The 22,101-nt window shown below is 49.7% G+C and overlaps 1 protein-coding gene across 1 annotated transcript; it reads left to right on the forward strand.

Annotated features, from left to right (window-relative positions):
- Window positions 1–13,261: 13,261 nt before the first annotated feature.
- On the forward strand, window positions 13,262–17,406 carry LOC129638936 (uncharacterized protein CXorf49 homolog). Its single transcript, XM_055563695.1, has 6 exons — window positions 13,262–14,686; window positions 15,352–15,508; window positions 16,051–16,127; window positions 16,411–16,456; window positions 17,024–17,065; window positions 17,168–17,406. The coding sequence occupies exons 1-5, from the start codon at window positions 13,391–13,393 to the stop codon at window positions 17,062–17,064; spliced, it is 1,617 nt and encodes a 538-aa protein (XP_055419670.1). The 5' UTR covers window positions 13,262–13,390; the 3' UTR covers window position 17,065; window positions 17,168–17,406.
- Window positions 17,407–22,101: the final 4,695 nt, after the last annotated feature.

Genomic DNA, 22,101 nt, shown 5'->3' on the forward strand with positions numbered 1-22,101 from the left:
TCTGTGTTCTGCCCTCTCTCTGGGGGGTAGGGGTTAAGGGAGTGGGACAGGCCTGGTGGGGAGCTGTTCCACATCAGAACATTTTCCAGAACAGTACCTCTGGAATCCGTGGTGGGGACTCTGGGTCAGCCTCTGCTACCATCCAGGCCGTCAGGCCAGCGGAGCGCGCCCATCTGTGTGGGCTCTGTCTGGCCACATTGGCACGTCCTCCCTTTTCCCTGAAGGCCCTCTTCTAGTTCTCTAAACACCCTCCTCTGGGGTTTAGCAGTTTCCATTCATTGCTGCCATTCTGCCTCCCTGTCAGAAGGAACTCGTGACCCCCTTACAGAGCTCCAGTCTTTCACCCTTCCCTCACTGCACTCATTGTCCTGCTTACCCTGACCACTCTGCCTTCCTGTCAGAGCACCCTCGATCCCTCCCCTGGCTTGCCATCGATGACCTTGCCTGCATGTTTACTTAAGCAGGTGGTAACAGGCACAGGTGTGCTCATCTTCCCCCTTCCCGGGCCCTCCCCTCTCAGTGGAGTCCCTACCCCACCCCCTGGTGCCACCTTGCAGCAGGAACCTGCATACTCTCCCCCTCTCCTCTTTAGCACTCATCCCCGAGACTCAGGCACCAAAACTTTCGCTTCCCCTTCCTCGGGTTCAGTAAAGGGCATGAGGATGAATCTTGGACCCAGTGAACTGGGGAGCAGGAGCGAAGGTAGGGGGAACACAGGAGAAAAGCTCAGGTTAGTTGCCGAGCTGGAAGTCAGGAGAGGCGTCTGGTGCCAATCTGGGGCAGAGTGCACCCTGACAGCTAGAGATGGATGGTCCAGTCCTTGGAGCTTTCATGGCCTCCCTGCCCTAGCCAGCTGACCAGCCTACACTCCTGCAGCCTGGATGTCTCTCTGCCCTTGAGTGGAAACAGGCCCGTCAGGCTCTATGACAAGTATGGTTGGTAAGTCTGTGTTCTTACAGGGTCTCCATCAAATACTGTTCCACCGGCCCCATGACATAGATTTTCCTGCAAATGATACTTCCCAGAGTGTCCCAGCTCAGTCTCCCAGACTACTTGTTAGGGCACACAAGACTAAGTCTGAAATCCATGTTCAATTCCACCCCCGCTCTGCCCCCCGCCCTGAAGTTTGGGGAGGACTTCCTTCTCTCAGCCAAGACCCCAGGGCTGTGCCAGCCTGCGACTCAGAGAGACACATTTGTATTTGAGTGAAGTGAGGGTAGGTTCTGCCTGACTCCCTTCCTGAAAGACCATGGTTTTATTTCACAAAAGAGGGTATGATGCACATTCAAAGTCGGTGCCTGGGCATCTCTGTGTGTGAATAAAAGCCGTCAGGGATAATGCCCCTTGAGGCAGAAAGATGTGAATCAGGGAGTAATGGAAGTAGAGACTGGTCCAGATTCTGTAAGGCATTGAGTGAGCCAAAGGAAGGGTTGGATCTCCTTTATTCAAGGGGTGTTGCCACGTTCCCAAAACATAGAAGGGGAGGATGCAGTTCACCAAACCTCAGGACAGGACATCTCAAAATGTTGGAGTCGCTGGAGGAGGCACTGGATCCTACCTTGTGATTCTGTGATGTCTGCCAACTGCTGAGGGTGTGGATGAGTGAAAATGGGAAGGTGGCTCCGGGGGCATGGCTGCCCATCTTAGAAACAGGAGACCCCCCCCCCAAACCTGGGTTACTTGTGGGGAGTTAGGGGTGACTGCACCTGAGCAATGGGGAGCACTTGGGTCCGCCCTTCCCCCATATTCTCACGTTGACTTCCTTCTGGGGCTCATAGCATGAGGTCAGGTGGACAGAGCACGAGGGTTGGGACAGTCACAGACCTCAGGGTCAGAAAAGAACATGCGTGGGACTTACTCCTTCCAGTCAGACCCCTCCCTGGAGCAGGTGGGCTTGATCACTTAGTTTACAGCTGCTCCAGTGGTTATTGCCTGGTGGTATAGCACATCTCAGAGAAAGCAATGGCACCCCCACTCCAGTACTTTTGCCTAGAAAATCCCATGGACGGAGGAGCCTGGTAGGCTGCAGTCCATGGGGTCGCTAGAGTCGGACACGACTGAGCGACTTCACTTTCACTTTTCACTCTCATGCATTGGAGAAGGAAATGGCAACCCACTCCAGTGTTCTTGCCTGGAGAATCCCAGGGACGGGAAGCCTGCTGGGCTGCCATCTACGTGGTCTCACAGAGTCGGACACGACTGAAGCGACTTAGCAGCAGCAGCATAGCACATCTCGCTGTTGTTTGAGTGAGTTAGATTGGCAGAGACCTTCCAGCTGAGCTTTCTGCCCACCGAGACATGTAGGTAAGTTGTGCCCAGGGAGAAGGCCAGCACCAGCATCAGCACCACCCTTGGGCAGAGAGGGGCCTGGGACTGTGGTCACCAGGGTGAGGAAGTGGAGAAGCTCATGGAAGGGGAGGTGGGAGGGCATGGGCACAACCCCTCATTCACTTTTTACCAGGCTCCCTTCCCTCCTCTGAGCCCACAGTTCAGACCAAGTACCTCACTATAATGTTGCTGGAAACATATACATCACAGGCCGTGGCTCAGCCCCAAGCCATCCACTTCCAGCGGGAGATCTGTGGCAGGGCCTGAGGCATAGGCTAAAGAAATACATCTGTGCCCCAGAGGGTAGGAGGAAGGCCGAAGCCCAGCCTCATTCAGTGCACCCCTGTCGCCTTTCCCCCTCATGCCCGTTCTCCAGCCTGGGAGACAGCGGCAGCTGCCTTGGAGAGCCCTAGGCCCTATCCTGCCTGGTTCTGCTGCCTAGCCAACTCCAGGGAAGATGCTTCCTCCCCGTCACACCCCCAGCCCACCAGCACCAGCCCCAGGTCTACTGCTTTCTCTGGACTCTTGAGGGAGACTGGCACAAACAAAGAATTTAGAGTAGATGAGCCCTGAAGACAGCGCTGGCTTGGGTGGGCACAGTAATCATGCCCCAAAATGTCCGACTCCTAATCCTTGCAGTTGGCTTATATATTCCTTTGTATGATAGCAGTTGGTTAAGCTTGCAGATGCAATAAAGGCTGCTACTCAGCTGACTTAAAGTGAGGAGACTCTCACCTCCAATGGGCAGGTCTGGCCGGGCACTATGGGGCCGCCGGGGTTGCCATGTGGGCTGTCCCTGTGTGACCCAGGGAGCAGCGTTTGAAGGACTACAGTGTGCTTGTCGTACCTGTGCTTGTGCGATGTTGACGTCCTGGTAAGTACTGCTCAGATGCAGATGGAGGACTTTTACAAAGAAGATGCACTTTCTTTTCCAAGATTTACCATTTCTATTCCATAAAACAACCCTTGCAAACATAGAAGAGAAATTGCATTGAATTAAATATGAGTTAAACAGACAATACATATACACATTATGGAGAGTGTAAGCCTTCAATCTGACGAACAGGTAGGTAACGATCAACCCATGGCACTATACTCAGGTGCCATGTACATTGCACATCCAGGAGTCACCTATATATCCTTTTCCCTCACAGAATCCTCAAGGATAGGTCTATCTACTGCCTATTCCATTTACTTCACATTCTTGAGGGGGCCAAACTATATAGAGAGAAAACAGATTGAGTGTTGCCTGCATCTGGGGATTGACATAAGGGGTTAAACTACAAAAACCCAGAAGCAATTTTGCAGGTGATGAAAGAGTTTTTCGTTTCGATTGTGGTGGTGGTACCATAAGAGGATGTGCTTAGAGTGGCTCAGAGACCTTGTAAGGAAGTTGTATCTTAATAATTCCATATTATTGAGATACTAATACCCTTTTTCAACAGCACATGAGACAGTTTTACGCATGGTCATCACCAAATGGTCACTACCAAAATCAAATTGATTACAGTCTTTGTAACTGAAGATGGAGAATCCGTATATAGTCAGAAAAAAACAAGACCTGGAGTTGACTGTGGCTCGGATCATCAGATTCACATAGCAAAATTCAAGCTTAACCTACAAATGTGGTGAAAACTTCTAGACCAGTCAGGTATGACTTAGTCAAATCCACTGTGATAATGCAGCAGAGGCGACAAATAGATTCAAGGGATTAGAACTTGTAAACAGTGTGTCTGAAGAACGATGGACTGAGGTCTGTTATACTGTACAGGAGGCTGTGCACAAAACCATCAAAATGAAAAAGGAAAGCAAGAAGGCAAAGTGGCAGGAGGCCTTACAAATAGCTAAAGAAAGAAGAGAAGCAAAGATCAAGGGAGAAAGAGACAGGTATACCAAACTAAACGCAGATTTCCAAAGAACAGCACGGAGAGACAAGAAGGCCTTCTTCAACGAACAGTGTATAAAACTAGAAGAAACAACAGAAGAGGAAATACTAGAGATCTCTTCAGGAAAACTGGAGATATCAAGGGAATATTTTTCCCAAAGATGGGCACAACAAAAACAGAAACAGAAGAGACCTAGTAGATGCTGAAAAGATCAAGAAGATATGGAAAGAATACACAGAAGAACTGTCCAAAAAAGATCTTAATGTACTGGATTACTGCGATGGTGTGGTCACCACCCAGAGCCACCTATTCTGGAGAGTGACGTCAAGTGGGCCTTAGGAAGCACTGCTCTTAATAAAGCTAGTGGATGCGACAGAATTCCAGTAGAACTTCTCAAAACCCTAAAGGATGATGCCATCAAGTGTTGCATCCAATGTGTTAGCAAACCTGGAAGACCTACCAGTGGCCACAGGACTGGAAAAAGTCAATCCACATCCCAATTCCCAAAAAGAGTAGTACCAAAGAATGTGCTAACCATTGGACAATTGCACTCGTCTGCCATGCCTAGAGCCAGACATCCTGGAATGTGAAGTCAAGTGGGCCTTAGAAAGCATCACTACGAACAAAGCCAGTGGAGGTGATGGAATTCCAGTGGAGCTATTTCAAATCCTGAAAGATGATGCTGTGAAAGTGCTGCACTCAATATGCCAGCAAATTTGGAAAACTCAGCAGTGGCCACGGGACTGGAAAAAGTCCGTTTCCATTCCAGTCCCAAAGAAAGGCAATGCCAAAGAATGCTCAAACTACCACACAATTGCACTCATCTCACACGCTAGTAAAGTAATGCTCAAAATTCTCCAAGCCAGGCTTCAGCAATACGTGAACCGTGAACTTCCGGATGTTCAAGCTGGTTTTAGAAAAGGCAGAGGAACCAGAGATCAAACTGCCAACATCTGCTGGATCATGGAAAAAGCAAGAGAGTTCCAGAAAAACATCCATTTCTGCTTTATTGACTATGCCGGAGCCTTTGACCGTGTGGATCACAATAAACTGTGGAAAATTCTGAAAGACATGGGAATACCAGACCACCTGACCTGCTTCTTGAGAAACCTATATGCAGGTCAGGAAGCAAAAGTTAGAACTGGACATGGAACAACAGACTGGTTCCAAATGGGAAAAGGAGTACGTCAAGGCTATATATTGTCACCCTGCTTATTTAACTTATATGCAGAGTACATCATGAGGAACGCTGGGCTGGAAGAAACACAAGCTGGAATCAAGATTGCTGGGAGAAATATCAATAACCTCAGATACGCAGATGACACCACCATTATGGCAGAAAGTGAAGAGGAACTCAAGAGCCTCTTGATGAAAGTGAAAGAGGAGAGTGAAAAAGTTGGCTTAAAGCTCAACATTCAGAAAACGAAGATCATGGCATCTGGTCCCATCACTTCATGGCAAATAGATGAGGAAACAGTGGAAACAGTGTCAGACTTTATTTCCGGGGGCTCCAAAACCACTGCAGATGGTGACTGCAGCCATGAAATTAAAAGACACTTACTCCGTGGAAGGAAAGTTATGACCAACCTAGATAGCCTATTGAAAAGCAGAGACATTACTTTGCCAACAAAGGTCCGTCTAGTCAGGGCTATGGTTTTTCCAGTGGTCATGTATGGATGTGAGAGTTGGACTGTGAAGAAAGCTGAGCATCGAAGAATTCATGGTTTTGAACTATGGTGTTGGAAAAGACTCTTGAGAGTCCCTTGGACTGCAAGGAGATCCAACCAGTCCATTCTGAAGGAGATCAGCCCTGGGATTTCTTTGGAAGGAATGATGCTAAAGCTGAAACTCCAGTACTTTGGCCACCTCATGCGAAGAGTTGACTCACTGGAAAAGACTCTGATGCTGGGAGGGATTGGGGGCAGGAGGACAAGGGGACGACAGAGGATGAGATGGCTGGATGGCATCACCAACTCGATGCACATGAGTTTGAGTGAACTCCGGGAGTTGGTGATGGACAGGGAGGCCTGGCGCGGTGCGATTCGTGGGGTCGCAAAGCGTTGGACACCACTGAACTGAACTGAACATGTATATACTCTATAAAATTTTGAGGAAAAGGGAAGAAAGGATGGTATATAAGGAAGAGTGTGCCTATTCTCCTTGAATAAGGAATAGGGCTAAGATAAGACAGGGAAACTTCAGGAGTCTTGGGGGAAGCCAACACTATCCTCTTCTGTGACCTGGGGGTATACGCTTGATAATCAATTATTACAGTCCACACATATATTGTGACTTCTTCTCTATGTTACATTGCAGTATAATTGAGGAAAAAGATAATGCCTGGGGAAATAACATCCCAGTATAAGCATATTGTAATTATGTTCTAACCAGAAGTAGAACCAAAGTTACTTTCTTTGTTTATAACATATCTAATTGAGCTTAGAAATCTGATTTCATCTACATTAATAGCTATATTTTGGAGAACTCATACCTTTGTAAAGAAAAAAAATAAAGTGATGCTTACATAATTATAATATCAATCTCAGTTTTTAATAAATATTCCATATTTAGGTAGTACATTATCATTCAGAATTTAATTGTGAACTTGTGCTGAAACTCACAGAAGTGATGTATTTGGATACAATTTCTCAGAGACTTCTCCCCTCCCCATCCACTTCCTCTCAGAGGTGGAGCACCAAGAACCTGAGAAAAAGAAATGAAGGCCAAAAATCCAAAGCAATGTGCCTGCGCTGTAATACACAGATTTGACCAGGCGAGGGCAGTATCGTTAACGCCGTTGGTTGGGAAGGGCCAGATGCCATGCCTTTGGAGCTCCTCGTGTTCTTTGTGATTCGTCTATTAATCCCTGAGACTGAAGAGCTTATTTGTGCCAATATGGTGGTGATGGGGATGGTGCTGGTGCTGGTGGTTGGATGCGCTGCATCTCCCTTGCCCTTTTGACACTGCTATCTCAACGCCAACCTTCACCCCTGCTCCCCGCATCAGCAGCTCTAGTCTTCCTCTTTCTCCTCAGACAGAAACTGAGACCATTGATGTGCTACACTGGGTGTGCTCCCACCTTCCCCTGGCACAGAAGCAGTAGGTGGGTGTGCACAGCCCTTCAAGCCCTTCCCTTGTTCTTTGTAGGGAGCAAAGCTGGAAGAATTTTCCAGAAATGTTAGCCTCCACCCCGCAGTGAGTGCCCCTGCTTTTGTTTCTAGGCTTGTGGCCCAAGTGAAGGCTCCACACTGGTTTGTGGCATTGATAGGGTCAATAGGAAGAATGTCTTGTTTTGTAAATGCTCGTTGATTGATGAAATGAAACAAGAGTCATTTTCTGGGGCCACCCCTCTGCCTAAAGATAACATAACTTTTCCCATTATAAATACTGTTCCACCCTCTAACCTTGTTGTTCAGAATTCCAGCTATTATAATTTGCCTCCCTTTTTAAGGATAGACCTGAAACAGAAATTGAGGAAACATTTCTGTTGAGACTTTACCTTAAATGACTGAGCGTGTAAAGGGTCTTGTGCTTATTCGGGATTTTTCATCTCTTTAAACTACATGTGTTTTATTGCTAATTCTTGGACACCATCAGAAGACATTTTGAAAAAAAAATTGTTTTGCCCATGATTCTAGGGCCATTCTAAAGGAGATCAGTCCTGGGTGTTCTTTGGAAGGACGGATGCTAAAGCTGAAACTCTAATACTTTGGCCACCTCATGCGAAGAGTTGACTCGTTGGAAAAGACTCTGATGCTGGGAGGGATTGGGGGCGGGAGGAGAATGGGACGACAGAGGATGAGAGGGCTGGATGGCATCACCGACTCGATGGACATGAGTTTGGGTAAGCTCCGGGAGTTGGGGATGGACAGGGAGGCCTGGCGCCGTGCAATTCATGGGGTCGCAAAGAGTGGGACGCGACTGAGCGACTGAACTGAACTGAACTAGGACCCACATGCCTCAGCTGATTTGTCCCACATGGTTCCTGCCCCAGAATCACAGACGTACAGAATATTAGAGCTAGATAATCTCATGTAGAAATCTAACAGGTCTACTCCTGAGGGGTGTACAAATAGGAATCTGAGAGGAGAGGGACAGTGCCATGTCCAGGCCAGCAGGCAGTTCAACTCTACCTGTTCAGTCCCCACTTGGCTGTTTGTTAGGACAGAAGCACCTGCATCACCTCACACTCAGAACTCTTGTGGATGTATGTTGAAGCTGGGGCAGCTTCTTCCCAACCTCCTGACTAATTTGAAACAATGAAACCGGTCCCATTTACTGTCAGTTATAGCTAGAGCCTTGTTCACTCACTTGAGCATCCCAGGTGAAGCACTCCCCCTCACTGCACCCACAGAATCGCTAGTGTTTTGGGGTCACCGTGGATTGTTGACCTAACAGGCCTAACATAAGGCAGAGTAAAAGCACTTGATGAGCAATCAGGAGACCTACCTCTCTCCTAACCTGACGAAAAGCACTTCCCCTTTCTGAAGCTCTTGTTTCTCCACCTGGGAAAAGAGGAAGGTGACCTAGAACAGTGGCTCTCAACCTGGATTCCAAGAACTTCCTGAAATTGTGTGCAGAGTTGTGGGAGGCAATGTATACAGTCTTCTTGGGAGGGTGTATAGAGCTTTCAATAGATTCTCAAAGGAGTCCTATTATGGGCTGAATTGTGTGGCCCTCAAATGCCTATCTTAAAGCTCTAACCCTCAATGTGACTGAATTTGGAGATGGAGCCTTTAGAGAGGTAATTAGGGTTAACTGAGGGAGCTGGTAAAGAAGCTGCCTGCAATATAGGTTTTGATTCCCGTGTCGGGAAGTACCCCTGGAGAAGGGATACGCTACCCAATCTAGTATTCTTGGGCTTCCCTGGTGGCTAGATGGTAACGAACCCACCTGCAGTGTGGCACACCTGAGTTCCATCCCTGTGTTGGGAAGTTCCCCTGGAGGAGGGCATGGCAACCCACTCCAGGATTCTTGCCTGGAGAATTCCCATGGAGAGAGGAGCCTGGTGTGCCACACTTCACGGGGTCACCAAGAGTCAGACACAACTGAGTGACCAAGCACAACACATCCAGAGGTGTAAGAGTGGGGCCCTAATCCCAAAGGACCTGACATCCTTATAAGAGGAGGAGTTACCAGATCTCTCGCGCGCGCGCTCTCTCTGTCTCCATACACACACAGAGGAAATGTCATGTGAGGAAACAGAGGGAAGGTGGCCAACTGCAATACAAGAGGAGTGCCTACACCAGGAGTTGAACTTGCTGGCACCTTGATCTTGGACTTCTGGTATCCCGAACTATGAGAAACTAAATGTCTTTTGTTTAAGCCATCCAGCCTGTGGTATTTGGTTTTGGCAACTCGAACAGACTAACACAGGGCCCATAACCAAAGAAAAAAAAAAAAAAAAGCTTCTGAGCCATTGCACCCACTGGTTGCCAGAAACCCATCCTGGACATTCATGTTTCAATACAACGTTTTTAGGCACTTGCAGATTTCTTGAATTCTTGCTTAGAACAGTGCAGTATATCTTTTATTGCAACATGCTTCCTTTTCGAATAGTTGTATAACACAGATTTGTATCTATATAAACCCAAAGACCAGACTTTAAATCCTGATTGCACCACCTACTAGATCTTTGACTTTGGACAATTTATCACAAGTTTGTGCCTTGTATATAAAATAGGGATAAGATTAGTGTCTACCTCACATGGCTGTTGTGAGAATTAAATGACATAATGCATGTAGAGGGCCTAGCACATAGTAAAGTTTCAACAGATATTAGTAGCTTTTGTGATGAAAATGTAAGTAGCAGTCAGGGTTTTTTGCCCTTATAAACAACACTGTTGTGAGCAAACTTCTTTATACACAAAGAATTTTTTTTAAAATACTTACCTAGATTAACTAAGAGAAAAAGAGTAAAATTACTAAAATCATAAATAAAAGAGGGGATATTATAACCAATGCGACAATAACAAACAGGATTACACAAGAATATTATGAACAATTGTGGCAAGAAATTGGACAACCTAGAAGAAATGAATAAATTCCTAGAAACACACAATCTACCAGAACTGAATCAAGGAGAAACAGAAAACCCAATAGACCAATAATGAGATTGAATTGGTAATGACAAACCTCTCCCCCACAACCCCCCACACACACAAAATCAGGAACTGATAGCGTCACTGGAGAATTCCAGCAAACATTTAAAGAATTAATACCAATCTTTCTCAAATGCTTCCAAAAAATTGAAGAAGAGGGAACACTTCAAACTCATTTTATGAGGCCAGCATTATCCTGATATCAAAGGCACCAAAAGAAAAGAACACTACAGGCCACTTTCCCGGACAAATGCAGATGCAAAAATCCTCAACAAAATACTAGCAAAACAATTCAATGGCACATTAGAAGGACCATGTACCATGGTCAAAAGGGATTTATCCCTTGGTTGCATGTAAAAATCAATCAATGTAATAAAACACATTAACAGAATGAAGGACAAAAATCACATGATCATCTCTATAGATGCATAAAAAATTCATCACTCCATGAGAAAAAAACAGTCAAAGAACTAGGAGTAGAAAGAAATTACCTCAACATAATAAAGGCCACAACTAACATCATCCTCAGTGGTGAAAAACTGAAATCTCTTCTTCTAAGGTAAGGAACAAGGCAAGGAAGCCTGCTCTCACCATTATGTTAGTATTCAACAACTGGAAGTCATAGCCAGAGCTGTTAGGAAAGCAAAAGAAATAAAAGGCATCCAAATCAGAAAGAAGTAAAATTAGCTCTACTGAAGAGAGCATGATTTTGTACATGCAAAACTCAAAAGATTACACGCGCCCACACACACACACGTGCACACAACTGGTAGAACTAGTAAACAAATTCAACAAAGTTGTAGGACACAAAATCCAAAAGCAAAATTCAGTTGTATTACTATACACTAACAAAGAACAATTTGAAAAGGAAATTAAGAAAACAATTCCATTGACATTAGCAGCAAAAAAGGATAAAATACTGAGGAATAGACTCAAGCAAGGAGCCAAAAAACTTGTACACTGCAAACTACAAAACATTGCTGAAAGAAACTGAAAAAGACAAATAAATGGAAAGGCATCTGTCTGCACAGACTGGAATACTAAATATTGTTAAGAAGTCCAAACTATCTGAGGTGGTTAATTTTATGTGTCAGCTTGACTGGTCCCACAGAGTGCCTAGATATTTAGTCAAACATTATTCTGGGTGTTTCTGTAGGGTGCTTTTTCATGAGATTAACATTTAAATCAGTCAACTGGGTAAAACAGATTCCCCCACACACACACCGATAATGTGGGTGGGCTTTACCTAATCAGCTGATAGTCATAATAAAACAAAAAGGCAACCTGGGACATCAGCTTCTTTTCCTGCCTTTAGACCCAAACTGAAATATCAGCTCTACTGGTTTGGTTCTTAGGCCTTCTAACCTGGACTAGAGCTAAACCACTGGCACTTCTGGGTCTCCAGCTAGCCAACTCACCCTCTAGATCTTGGGACTTACCAGCCTCTATAATTGAATGAGTCAATTCTTTTACACACACACACACACACACACACACACACACACTCCACTTGATCTGTTCTTCTAACACACGACCCAGAGTGATCTACACACTGCAAACCCTATCAAAATCCCAATAGCATGCTTTACCGAAATAGAAAAACTTGTCCTAAAACTTAAGTAGAATCTAAAGTGATCCTTAATAAGCAAAGCAATTTGGACAAAGAAAAAGTAGAGAACTCACACTTGTTGATTTCAAAACATTACAAAGCTACAGTAATCAAAACTGTGCGTTACTGCCATATTAACACATAGACCAATGGAGTAAAACAGACATCTTAGAAATAAACCCTCAATTTTAGAAGATGTGCCAGGCAGTGGACTTCCTGAGAGAGGGGGAAAAAATAGCTTTTTTAGATCTTTGGATCAAAGCAAGGACTCTGGAGTCAGATTGCTTGGCTTCAATTCTACCACTTATCCCCATGGGCCAAAAGACCATGGGCCAGTGGCCGAACCTCTCAGTACCTGTTTCCTCACCTGTAAGAGGCTGGTAATCATTAGTACTATAGTCCTAGGAGTGTCACAAGGAAGCATTACTATTTACGTACAGCGCTTAGAAGAGTGCAGGGCACGGGGTCTCTGCTGTGTAAGTTGCTTTTCATAGATTCTGCCAAATCACCTCCCAAATGGATTTCTTGCACCACCGCCACAGAGGTTTGCTCCTAAACTCTCCCACTCTCAGAATGGTTAAGCACTTGGAAGCTTGTCATCCTAGTGTGTGAAGCCCGATCCGTGGTTTTAGTTTACATCTCCAGGATCAGCAGGGGTGAGCATCTTTGCGGGTGTAACTGGACACTGACTGAGACTCTCTCTTCTTTGAATTGCCTCAGAGTGGGGAAAGAGCTGAGGGAGTGAGGTCAACCCCAGTCTGTCCCCCAAATCTGCCTGCCAAGAACGTTTGATGGAGCAGTTGAGGCAGAGATGTTACAGAACAAAACCACGATCCCTTTGTCCTCTGGCCTCTTAGGGAGAAGTACGCCGACCACTCATCACTGAGTGCGGGATTCCTCTGCCCATTCTCCCATTGGGTCATAAGCCTTGTGGTGGAAGGAAGGCTGGCAAATGCTTTCAGCACGTGCTAGGCGCCCAGCACCCTCACTACCCGCCCCAACCCCGCCTCAGCCTCCCGCTCCACCCACTTTGTACACAGTCAGAACTCAGGGCTGTGACTCTAACCGGAAAGGGGAGGTGGGACAGGAGGAGGTGGGACGAGAGGCTTGACAGAGATACACTCGCAGCATGACCTTCACCAGCCAACTCGCCAACTGCCGGCATGGCTTTTGGGCTTGGCAACAAACCAGAGGAGGCCCTCGACCCCATTGGTTACACCTCGAGGGGGCGGGCAAACAAGGCGCGTGCTGGTTGGCGGGAACCAGACCAATGAGGAGGCGGCAGCGCTGGCACGCTGAAAGCCTCGCGTCGTTTGCGACCACCTCTCGCGTGCGGTGCCTGTGGTGCTTGACGGCACCTCCAGACGCCACCCGCCGCAGCTGCCCCGACCGCCATCACAGCCGCCACCGCGACCCGGTTGATAAACCGTCACCGCCCCAGGTCCGGAGGCCACCCAGATCGCGACATGAGCTCCTCGGATGATAAGGAGCTTGTTTGCGGACCGGATTTTGGCTCAGAGTGCGGGGAGCAGACCAGCGGCCTTGAGGCCGGCTCCACAGCCCCGCGGGGACCCGGCCCCGACCCCGGCCCCGAGCCGGGGGCACCGCGAAGCGGCGAGGGTGAGGGCGGGGATGGCTTCCCAGACCCTGAGGGCTTCGAGTCAGAGCGGGAGGTGCTGGAAGCGGGAGGGCCGGTGCTGTTGGGCTGCGAAGGCCGACCTGGCTCCCCGGCCGACGACACAGGGTACGCCCTGCAGCTATCTGACGAGTCATTGCAGGCCATCGTGCGGCAGCTGGCCGACCTGGACTTGCGGGGCATCCTCAGACACATGTCCCCGGAGAGCCAGGCGGTCGGCCACGTGTCTGCCTTGCTGGACGTGGAGGCGTGTCTCGGCAGTCGAGGCGCAGCCGCCCAGAGGTGTGGGGAAGCGGCACGGGCTGAGGCCAGCCCTCTCCGGGTCGGCAGGCCCAGGACGGGCCGGGTCTGGGGGAACCCTAAGAGAAGCACTAAGAGTAGGTTGAACGTGGCTGTGGATCGCCCGTGGCCCCCCTCAGTAAGCCCAGCCAGGCTGTTCTCCGACTCCGAGTCCTCTGATGAGTGCAGTGAGATACAGCCTATGAGGGTGAGCATTTATCCCAAAGACGGAGGCCAGGCCAAGCTGAACAGCCCCAAGGATCCTGGGGACACACCCAGACACTCGAAAGTCCAAGGCAGGGAGAATCTCCCTAACTTGCCAGGCATTTGCCTGTCCTCGGCTCCGCGAGGATTGATTTCGGTTGTGGAAAGGCAGGGCAAGCAGGGCGATGCAGAGCAGGAGGACATCTCACCTCCTAAGAAAATGCAGAGCGTACTCGGGGGGAAGGGGGGCAGCCTGCCCAGCTACCCGGGAGTAGCAGCAGCAGCAGCTACTGCAGCTGCCGCTACAGGCAGGCTGCCGCGGCCCAGTCCTAGGAGGAAGAGGGTCCAGGAGAAGAAATCCCTTGGGGCCGTCTCCAAACCTGCCCTGGGGAGAACCTTCCCTTCCTGGGGACGGGGAAGTTCGGCCACTCCCCTGGCTCCGGCCACCTTACCCCCAATCTCCGGCATCCCGCTGCCTGGGAGGTCCCAGAAGTATGCCTTGGTCCCTGGGGGAGCCAAAGAGTCCAAGCACACCGGCGCCAGGAAGAAATCCGTGGCTAGGCGGGCCCGGGAGTCGGTGGCAGCAACGGTGGTGTCAGGAGAAGACAACGACCCAAATAGAGACCCAGCCACAAAGGGCCAAGTGAGTAGGCCAGGCCCCTCCTCTCTCCCCACTCTTCCCCTCCCACCCTCCCCAGGACACATGTCTTCACCCCGTGCTCCCCTCTCTCCATTCCTCAGGGGTCATCACTGGGTGACCCTCAGTCACGGGGTCATTAGGATGCCAGATTGGGGTCCTTTTACTAGGGACAAACGTTAAGGTAGCACTTTGGGTGTGCTGGGCTCGTTCTCCACCCGTGGCCTGTTTCCAGCCTCCTCCACGAGGCTGGGGCTGGCGTGGAAGGGAATTGATTTGAGGGGACCCCTTAAAAGCTTCACAGAGCTTCGGTGTTGAGACGCATCACTTTCCTGAATCCTGCTTCCTGGCTGTTCCCCAAACCTTCCTTGCAGGGACCCCGGGCTTTCTCAGTGCCACACTGTTGTCCCCTGCTCAGCTCTGCCTGCTGGCCTGGGGCTGACTGACGGAGAATGTGCTAAAGAGATCAGCCTTTCAATTCTCTTTCCAATTCCCTGCCTCAGCTCGGTCTTGACTCATACGAGCTCTCTCACACACAGACAAAGACACATAAATGCACTGGTACACACACGTGTGCGCGTGCGTGTGTGCACACACACACACACACACACACACACACATACACACACACACGTCCTTACTCCAGATCAGTGAGAAATCTTTGTTTTTAGCTGACCACTGACAGGCCGTGGCCATCTTGTCCACGGGTGCATCATGGAGAACCCAGCACCGCCAACCTCAGCATCAGAGGCGGGCAGGATTCAGGAAACTCAGAGCGCATGGCCATGAACAAGGGAGAAGTCATGCCCAGAGGGCCTGGCCCCTCAGGTGAGTGTCCTGGGTTTTGATTTGGGGGGTGGAGACCAGGGGTGAGGGCAGAAACCTCTGTCTCTGACTCACTCTCTCTTTTCTGAGGGCTCAGCCTTGCTCTCAGGCCACTTCTCCCATGGGAAACAGGGTGTCAACAGGGCTGGCCCTGGCCCCATCACCTTCTGTGTGGGATTTGTTTGGCAGGGGTGATTGGTGGCAGTGCCCCAACAGCTACTCTGGGCGTAGACCTGCAGGCTAATAGCCTTTTCTGTGAAGTGCTGTTCGCCCACATTGCTCTCCCAGGTGCTGGCTGTGGCTGCCGCTCTGGGAGGCTCGAACCCAGAACCACAGTCTTTGGCGACCATCGTGGTGAAATGGCTGCCCCTGCGGAATAGGAGGGGCAGGTCCAGAGAAAAGGTTTGGGCTGCCTGCCGGGCAGAGCAGGGGAGGCTTGATGCTAGCAGAGGGTGGTACTGCCTCACCTCGCGTTAGACCCTGCTTGGCCCTTTCCACCTCACTGGGAGCCTGGGAAGCTGGATTGTGTGTCATTTCCCTGTCAGGTGACCAGAAACCAGCTGACCATCACCCAAGACCGAAAAGGCAGCAGCAGCCACCCGGAAGGCACGGCTGTCCTCGGGTAATGCTTCTTCTGACTCCTGGAAATGCACACCCAAACCCCATGGTGGGATCTGGGTCCAAGTACAACTGACATGTGTGGGCCCCCTCCCCGCCTGCCCCCTGGCCCCATCCCATACCCCAGGGAGGGAGCCCACCTCCTTTCCACTGAGGAAAGTCTTTCCCTTGCCAGTCTGGATACCTGGCTTTGGGATGGAGGGCCCGGGGGAGAGGAGAGGAGGAGGAGGAGAGGGGAGCCGGGTGTATACTAACCATTTCTCTTCCTCCTGTGTCTGCTGGCCTAGTGTCTGGTGCTAGAGAAAGAAATAGACGACCTTAAGAAGCAACTTGGTATGAGGAACCAGGGACAGAGAGCGGCGGGTTCTTAGTGCAGAAGCGGGGTGGGCCCTTGGGGTGGGGTGGGCTGCAAGTGCAGGGGGCCTCGCAGGGAGCAGCATTCCTGTGGGGAGGAGAACCTAGCAAGCCTGCCCCTGGAGCGTGCGATGCATGTTGGGCTGGGCGTGCGGACAAGTAACAACGTACTGTGTGGACTGCGTGCACACTCTGCCAGCCATTCGAGTCCTAGAGAGTTCCTTCTGATAGGACTTGTAGAGATGCCTTGGTGATCTGGTGTGGCCTCTAAGGTTCTTGTTGGATATTTTGCGAGACAATTTTTGAATGGTTTGGGCGTGGCCCCAAGCTTGAGGGCTGCTGGCACATTTTATTTCCTTTTAGGAAATGGCTCCACGTTTAATTCCGGTAGTGGGGCCCGATCGGGCCCAGAGCTCTTTCTTTGCATCAGGGCTGGGGGTACGTGGGTTTCAGGTTGCAGGGCTAGGTGGTTCCCCACGGGGACAGGGGGACAGGCTTCTATGTCCGTCTGTCTGGAGCACCTGTTTATGCCTCTCCCTGTTGCAGCCTCCTTGCAGTACCTGGCTGAGAAGTTCCGGATCCCTTGAAGTGAGTGTTACACGTTCCATACCCCTCCCCACAACGTTGGCTGTTGAGCAGGGCTGTGGGCTGGCCCTGGCTTGAGGCTCTTCCCTGACTGCTGTTTCACAGGTTGAGCCCAGTATCTTCCTGCAAGAGGAGCAGCTGTTACCTCCGGGGCCGGCAAGCTGTGGCCAAGCCTGTTGCCTCTTGTTCTGCCTCCACCAGAGCGTCCTCTGCCCCTTGTTTTGCCCCCTCTCTGCCCCAGTCTCACAGCAGTTGTGTTTTTTTTTTAATTAATTAATTTATTTTACTTTACAATATTGCATTGGTTTTGCCACAGCAGTTTCTGATTAAAGGACTTCTCCTATTCTGTGTTCTGCCCTCTCTCTGGGGGGTAGGGGTTAAGGGAGTGGGACAGGCCTGGTGGGGAGCTGTTCCACATCAGAACATTTTCCAGAACAGTACCTCTGGAATCCGTGGTGGGGACTCTGGGTCAGCCTCTGCTACCATCCAGGCCGTCAGGCCAGCGGAGCGCGCCCATCTGTGTGGGCTCTGTCTGGCCACATTGGCACGTCCTCCCTTTTCCCTGAAGGCCCTCTTCTAGTTCTCTAAACACCCTCCTCTGGGGTTTAGCAGTTTCCATTCATTGCTGCCATTCTGCCTCCCTGTCAGAAGGAACTCGTGACCCCCTTACAGAGCTCCAGTCTTTCACCCTTCCCTCACTGCACTCATTGTCCTGCTTACCCTGACCACTCTGCCTTCCTGTCAGAGCACCCTCGATCCCTCCCCTGGCTTGCCATCGATGACCTTGCCTGCATGTTTACTTAAGCAGGTGGTAACAGGCACAGGTGTGCTCATCTTCCCCCTTCCCGGGCCCTCCCCTCTCAGTGGAGTCCCTACCCCACCCCCTGGTGCCACCTTGCAGCAGGAACCTGCATACTCTCCCCCTCTCCTCTTTAGCACTCATCCCCGAGACTCAGGCACCAAAACTTTCGCTTCCCCTTCCTCGGGTTCAGTAAAGGGCATGAGGATGAATCTTGGACCCAGTGAACTGGGGAGCAGGAGCGAAGGTAGGGGGAACACAGGAGAAAAGCTCAGGTTAGTTGCCGAGCTGGAAGTCAGGAGAGGCGTCTGGTGCCAATCTGGGGCAGAGTGCACCCTGACAGCTAGAGATGGATGGTCCAGTCCTTGGAGCTTTCATGGCCTCCCTGCCCTAGCCAGCTGACCAGCCTACACTCCTGCAGCCTGGATGTCTCTCTGCCCTTGAGTGGAAACAGGCCCGTCAGGCTCTATGACAAGTATGGTTGGTAAGTCTGTGTTCTTACAGGGTCTCCATCAAATACTGTTCCACCGGCCCCATGACATAGATTTTCCTGCAAATGATACTTCCCAGAGTGTCCCAGCTCAGTCTCCCAGACTACTTGTTAGGGCACACAAGACTAAGTCTGAAATCCATGTTCAATTCCACCCCCGCTCTGCCCCCCGCCCTGAAGTTTGGGGAGGACTTCCTTCTCTCAGCCAAGACCCCAGGGCTGTGCCAGCCTGCGACTCAGAGAGACACATTTGTATTTGAGTGAAGTGAGGGTAGGTTCTGCCTGACTCCCTTCCTGAAAGACCATGGTTTTATTTCACAAAAGAGGGTATGATGCACATTCAAAGTCGGTGCCTGGGCATCTCTGTGTGTGAATAAAAGCCGTCAGGGATAATGCCCCTTGAGGCAGAAAGATGTGAATCAGGGAGTAATGGAAGTAGAGACTGGTCCAGATTCTGTAAGGCATTGAGTGAGCCAAAGGAAGGGTTGGATCTCCTTTATTCAAGGGGTGTTGCCACGTTCCCAAAACATAGAAGGGGAGGATGCAGTTCACCAAACCTCAGGACAGGACATCTCAAAATGTTGGAGTCGCTGGAGGAGGCACTGGATCCTACCTTGTGATTCTGTGATGTCTGCCAACTGCTGAGGGTGTGGATGAGTGAAAATGGGAAGGTGGCTCCGGGGGCATGGCTGCCCATCTTAGAAACAGGAGACCCCCCCCCCAAACCTGGGTTACTTGTGGGGAGTTAGGGGTGACTGCACCTGAGCAATGGGGAGCACTTGGGTCCGCCCTTCCCCCATATTCTCACGTTGACTTCCTTCTGGGGCTCATAGCATGAGGTCAGGTGGACAGAGCACGAGGGTTGGGACAGTCACAGACCTCAGGGTCAGAAAAGAACATGCGTGGGACTTACTCCTTCCAGTCAGACCCCTCCCTGGAGCAGGTGGGCTTGATCACTTAGTTTACAGCTGCTCCAGTGGTTATTGCCTGGTGGTATAGCACATCTCAGAGAAAGCAATGGCACCCCCACTCCAGTACTTTTGCCTAGAAAATCCCATGGACGGAGGAGCCTGGTAGGCTGCAGTCCATGGGGTCGCTAGAGTCGGACACGACTGAGCGACTTCACTTTCACTTTTCACTCTCATGCATTGGAGAAGGAAATGGCAACCCACTCCAGTGTTCTTGCCTGGAGAATCCCAGGGACGGGAAGCCTGCTGGGCTGCCATCTACGTGGTCTCACAGAGTCGGACACGACTGAAGCGACTTAGCAGCAGCAGCATAGCACATCTCGCTGTTGTTTGAGTGAGTTAGATTGGCAGAGACCTTCCAGCTGAGCTTTCTGCCCACCGAGACATGTAGGTAAGTTGTGCCCAGGGAGAAGGCCAGCACCAGCATCAGCACCACCCTTGGGCAGAGAGGGGCCTGGGACTGTGGTCACCAGGGTGAGGAAGTGGAGAAGCTCATGGAAGGGGAGGTGGGAGGGCATGGGCACAACCCCTCATTCACTTTTTACCAGGCTCCCTTCCCTCCTCTGAGCCCACAGTTCAGACCAAGTACCTCACTATAATGTTGCTGGAAACATATACATCACAGGCCGTGGCTCAGCCCCAAGCCATCCACTTCCAGCGGGAGATCTGTGGCAGGGCCTGAGGCATAGGCTAAAGAAATACATCTGTGCCCCAGAGGGTAGGAGGAAGGCCGAAGCCCAGCCTCATTCAGTGCACCCCTGTCGCCTTTCCCCCTCATGCCCGTTCTCCAGCCTGGGAGACAGCGGCAGCTGCCTTGGAGAGCCCTAGGCCCTATCCTGCCTGGTTCTGCTGCCTAGCCAACTCCAGGGAAGATGCTTCCTCCCCGTCACACCCCCAGCCCACCAGCACCAGCCCCAGGTCTACTGCTTTCTCTGGACTCTTGAGGGAGACTGGCACAAACAAAGAATTTAGAGTAGATGAGCCCTGAAGACAGCGCTGGCTTGGGTGGGCACAGTAATCATGCCCCAAAATGTCCGACTCCTAATCCTTGCAGTTGGCTTATATATTCCTTTGTATGATAGCAGTTGGTTAAGCTTGCAGATGCAATAAAGGCTGCTACTCAGCTGACTTAAAGTGAGGAGACTCTCACCTCCAATGGGCAGGTCTGGCCGGGCACTATGGGGCTGCCGGGGTTGCCATGTGGGCTGTCCCTGTGTGACCCAGGGAGCAGCGTTTGAAGGACTACAGTGTGCTTGTCGTACCTGTGCTTGTGCGATGTTGACGTCCTGGTAAGTACTGCTCAGATGCAGATGGAGGACTTTTACAAAGAAGATGCACTTTCTTTTCCAAGATTTACCATTTCTATTCCATAAAACAACCCTTGCAAACATAGAAGAGAAATTGCATTGAATTAAATATGAGTTAAACAGACAATACATATACACATTATGGAGAGTGTAAGCCTTCAATCTGACGAACAGGTAGGTAACGATCAACCCATGGCACTATACTCAGGTGCCATGTACATTGCACATCCAGGAGTCACCTATATATCCTTTTCCCTCACAGAATCCTCAAGGATAGGTCTATCTACTGCCTATTCCATTTACTTCACATTCTTGAGGGGGCCAAACTATATAGAGAGAAAACAGATTGAGTGTTGCCTGCATCTGGGGATTGACATAAGGGGTTAAACTACAAAAACCCAGAAGCAATTTTGCAGGTGATGAAAGAGTTTTTCGTTTCGATTGTGGTGGTGGTACCATAAGAGGATGTGCTTAGAGTGGCTCAGAGACCTTGTAAGGAAGTTGTATCTTAATAATTCCATATTATTGAGATACTAATACCCTTTTTCAACAGCACATGAGACAGTTTTACGCATGGTCATCACCAAATGGTCACTACCAAAATCAAATTGATTACAGTCTTTGTAACTGAAGATGGAGAATCCGTATATAGTCAGAAAAAAACAAGACCTGGAGTTGACTGTGGCTCGGATCATCAGATTCACATAGCAAAATTCAAGCTTAACCTACAAATGTGGTGAAAACTTCTAGACCAGTCAGGTATGACTTAGTCAAATCCACTGTGATAATGCAGCAGAGGCGACAAATAGATTCAAGGGATTAGAACTTGTAAACAGTGTGTCTGAAGAACGATGGACTGAGGTCTGTTATACTGTACAGGAGGCTGTGCACAAAACCATCAAAATGAAAAAGGAAAGCAAGAAGGCAAAGTGGCAGGAGGCCTTACAAATAGCTAAAGAAAGAAGAGAAGCAAAGATCAAGGGAGAAAGAGACAGGTATACCAAACTAAACGCAGATTTCCAAAGAACAGCACGGAGAGACAAGAAGGCCTTCTTCAACGAACAGTGTATAAAACTAGAAGAAACAACAGAAGAGGAAATACTAGAGATCTCTTCAGGAAAACTGGAGATATCAAGGGAATATTTTTCCCAAAGATGGGCACAACAAAAACAGAAACAGAAGAGACCTAGTAGATGCTGAAAAGATCAAGAAGATATGGAAAGAATACACAGAAGAACTGTCCAAAAAAGATCTTAATGTACTGGATTACTGCGATGGTGTGGTCACCACCCAGAGCCACCTATTCTGGAGAGTGACGTCAAGTGGGCCTTAGGAAGCACTGCTCTTAATAAAGCTAGTGGATGCGACAGAATTCCAGTAGAACTTCTCAAAACCCTAAAGGATGATGCCATCAAGTGTTGCATCCAATGTGTTAGCAAACCTGGAAGACCTACCAGTGGCCACAGGACTGGAAA

This window comes from Bubalus kerabau, chromosome X, assembly GCF_029407905.1.
Source record: "Bubalus kerabau isolate K-KA32 ecotype Philippines breed swamp buffalo chromosome X, PCC_UOA_SB_1v2, whole genome shotgun sequence".
Classification (NCBI taxonomy): Eukaryota; Metazoa; Chordata; class Mammalia; order Artiodactyla; family Bovidae; genus Bubalus; species Bubalus kerabau.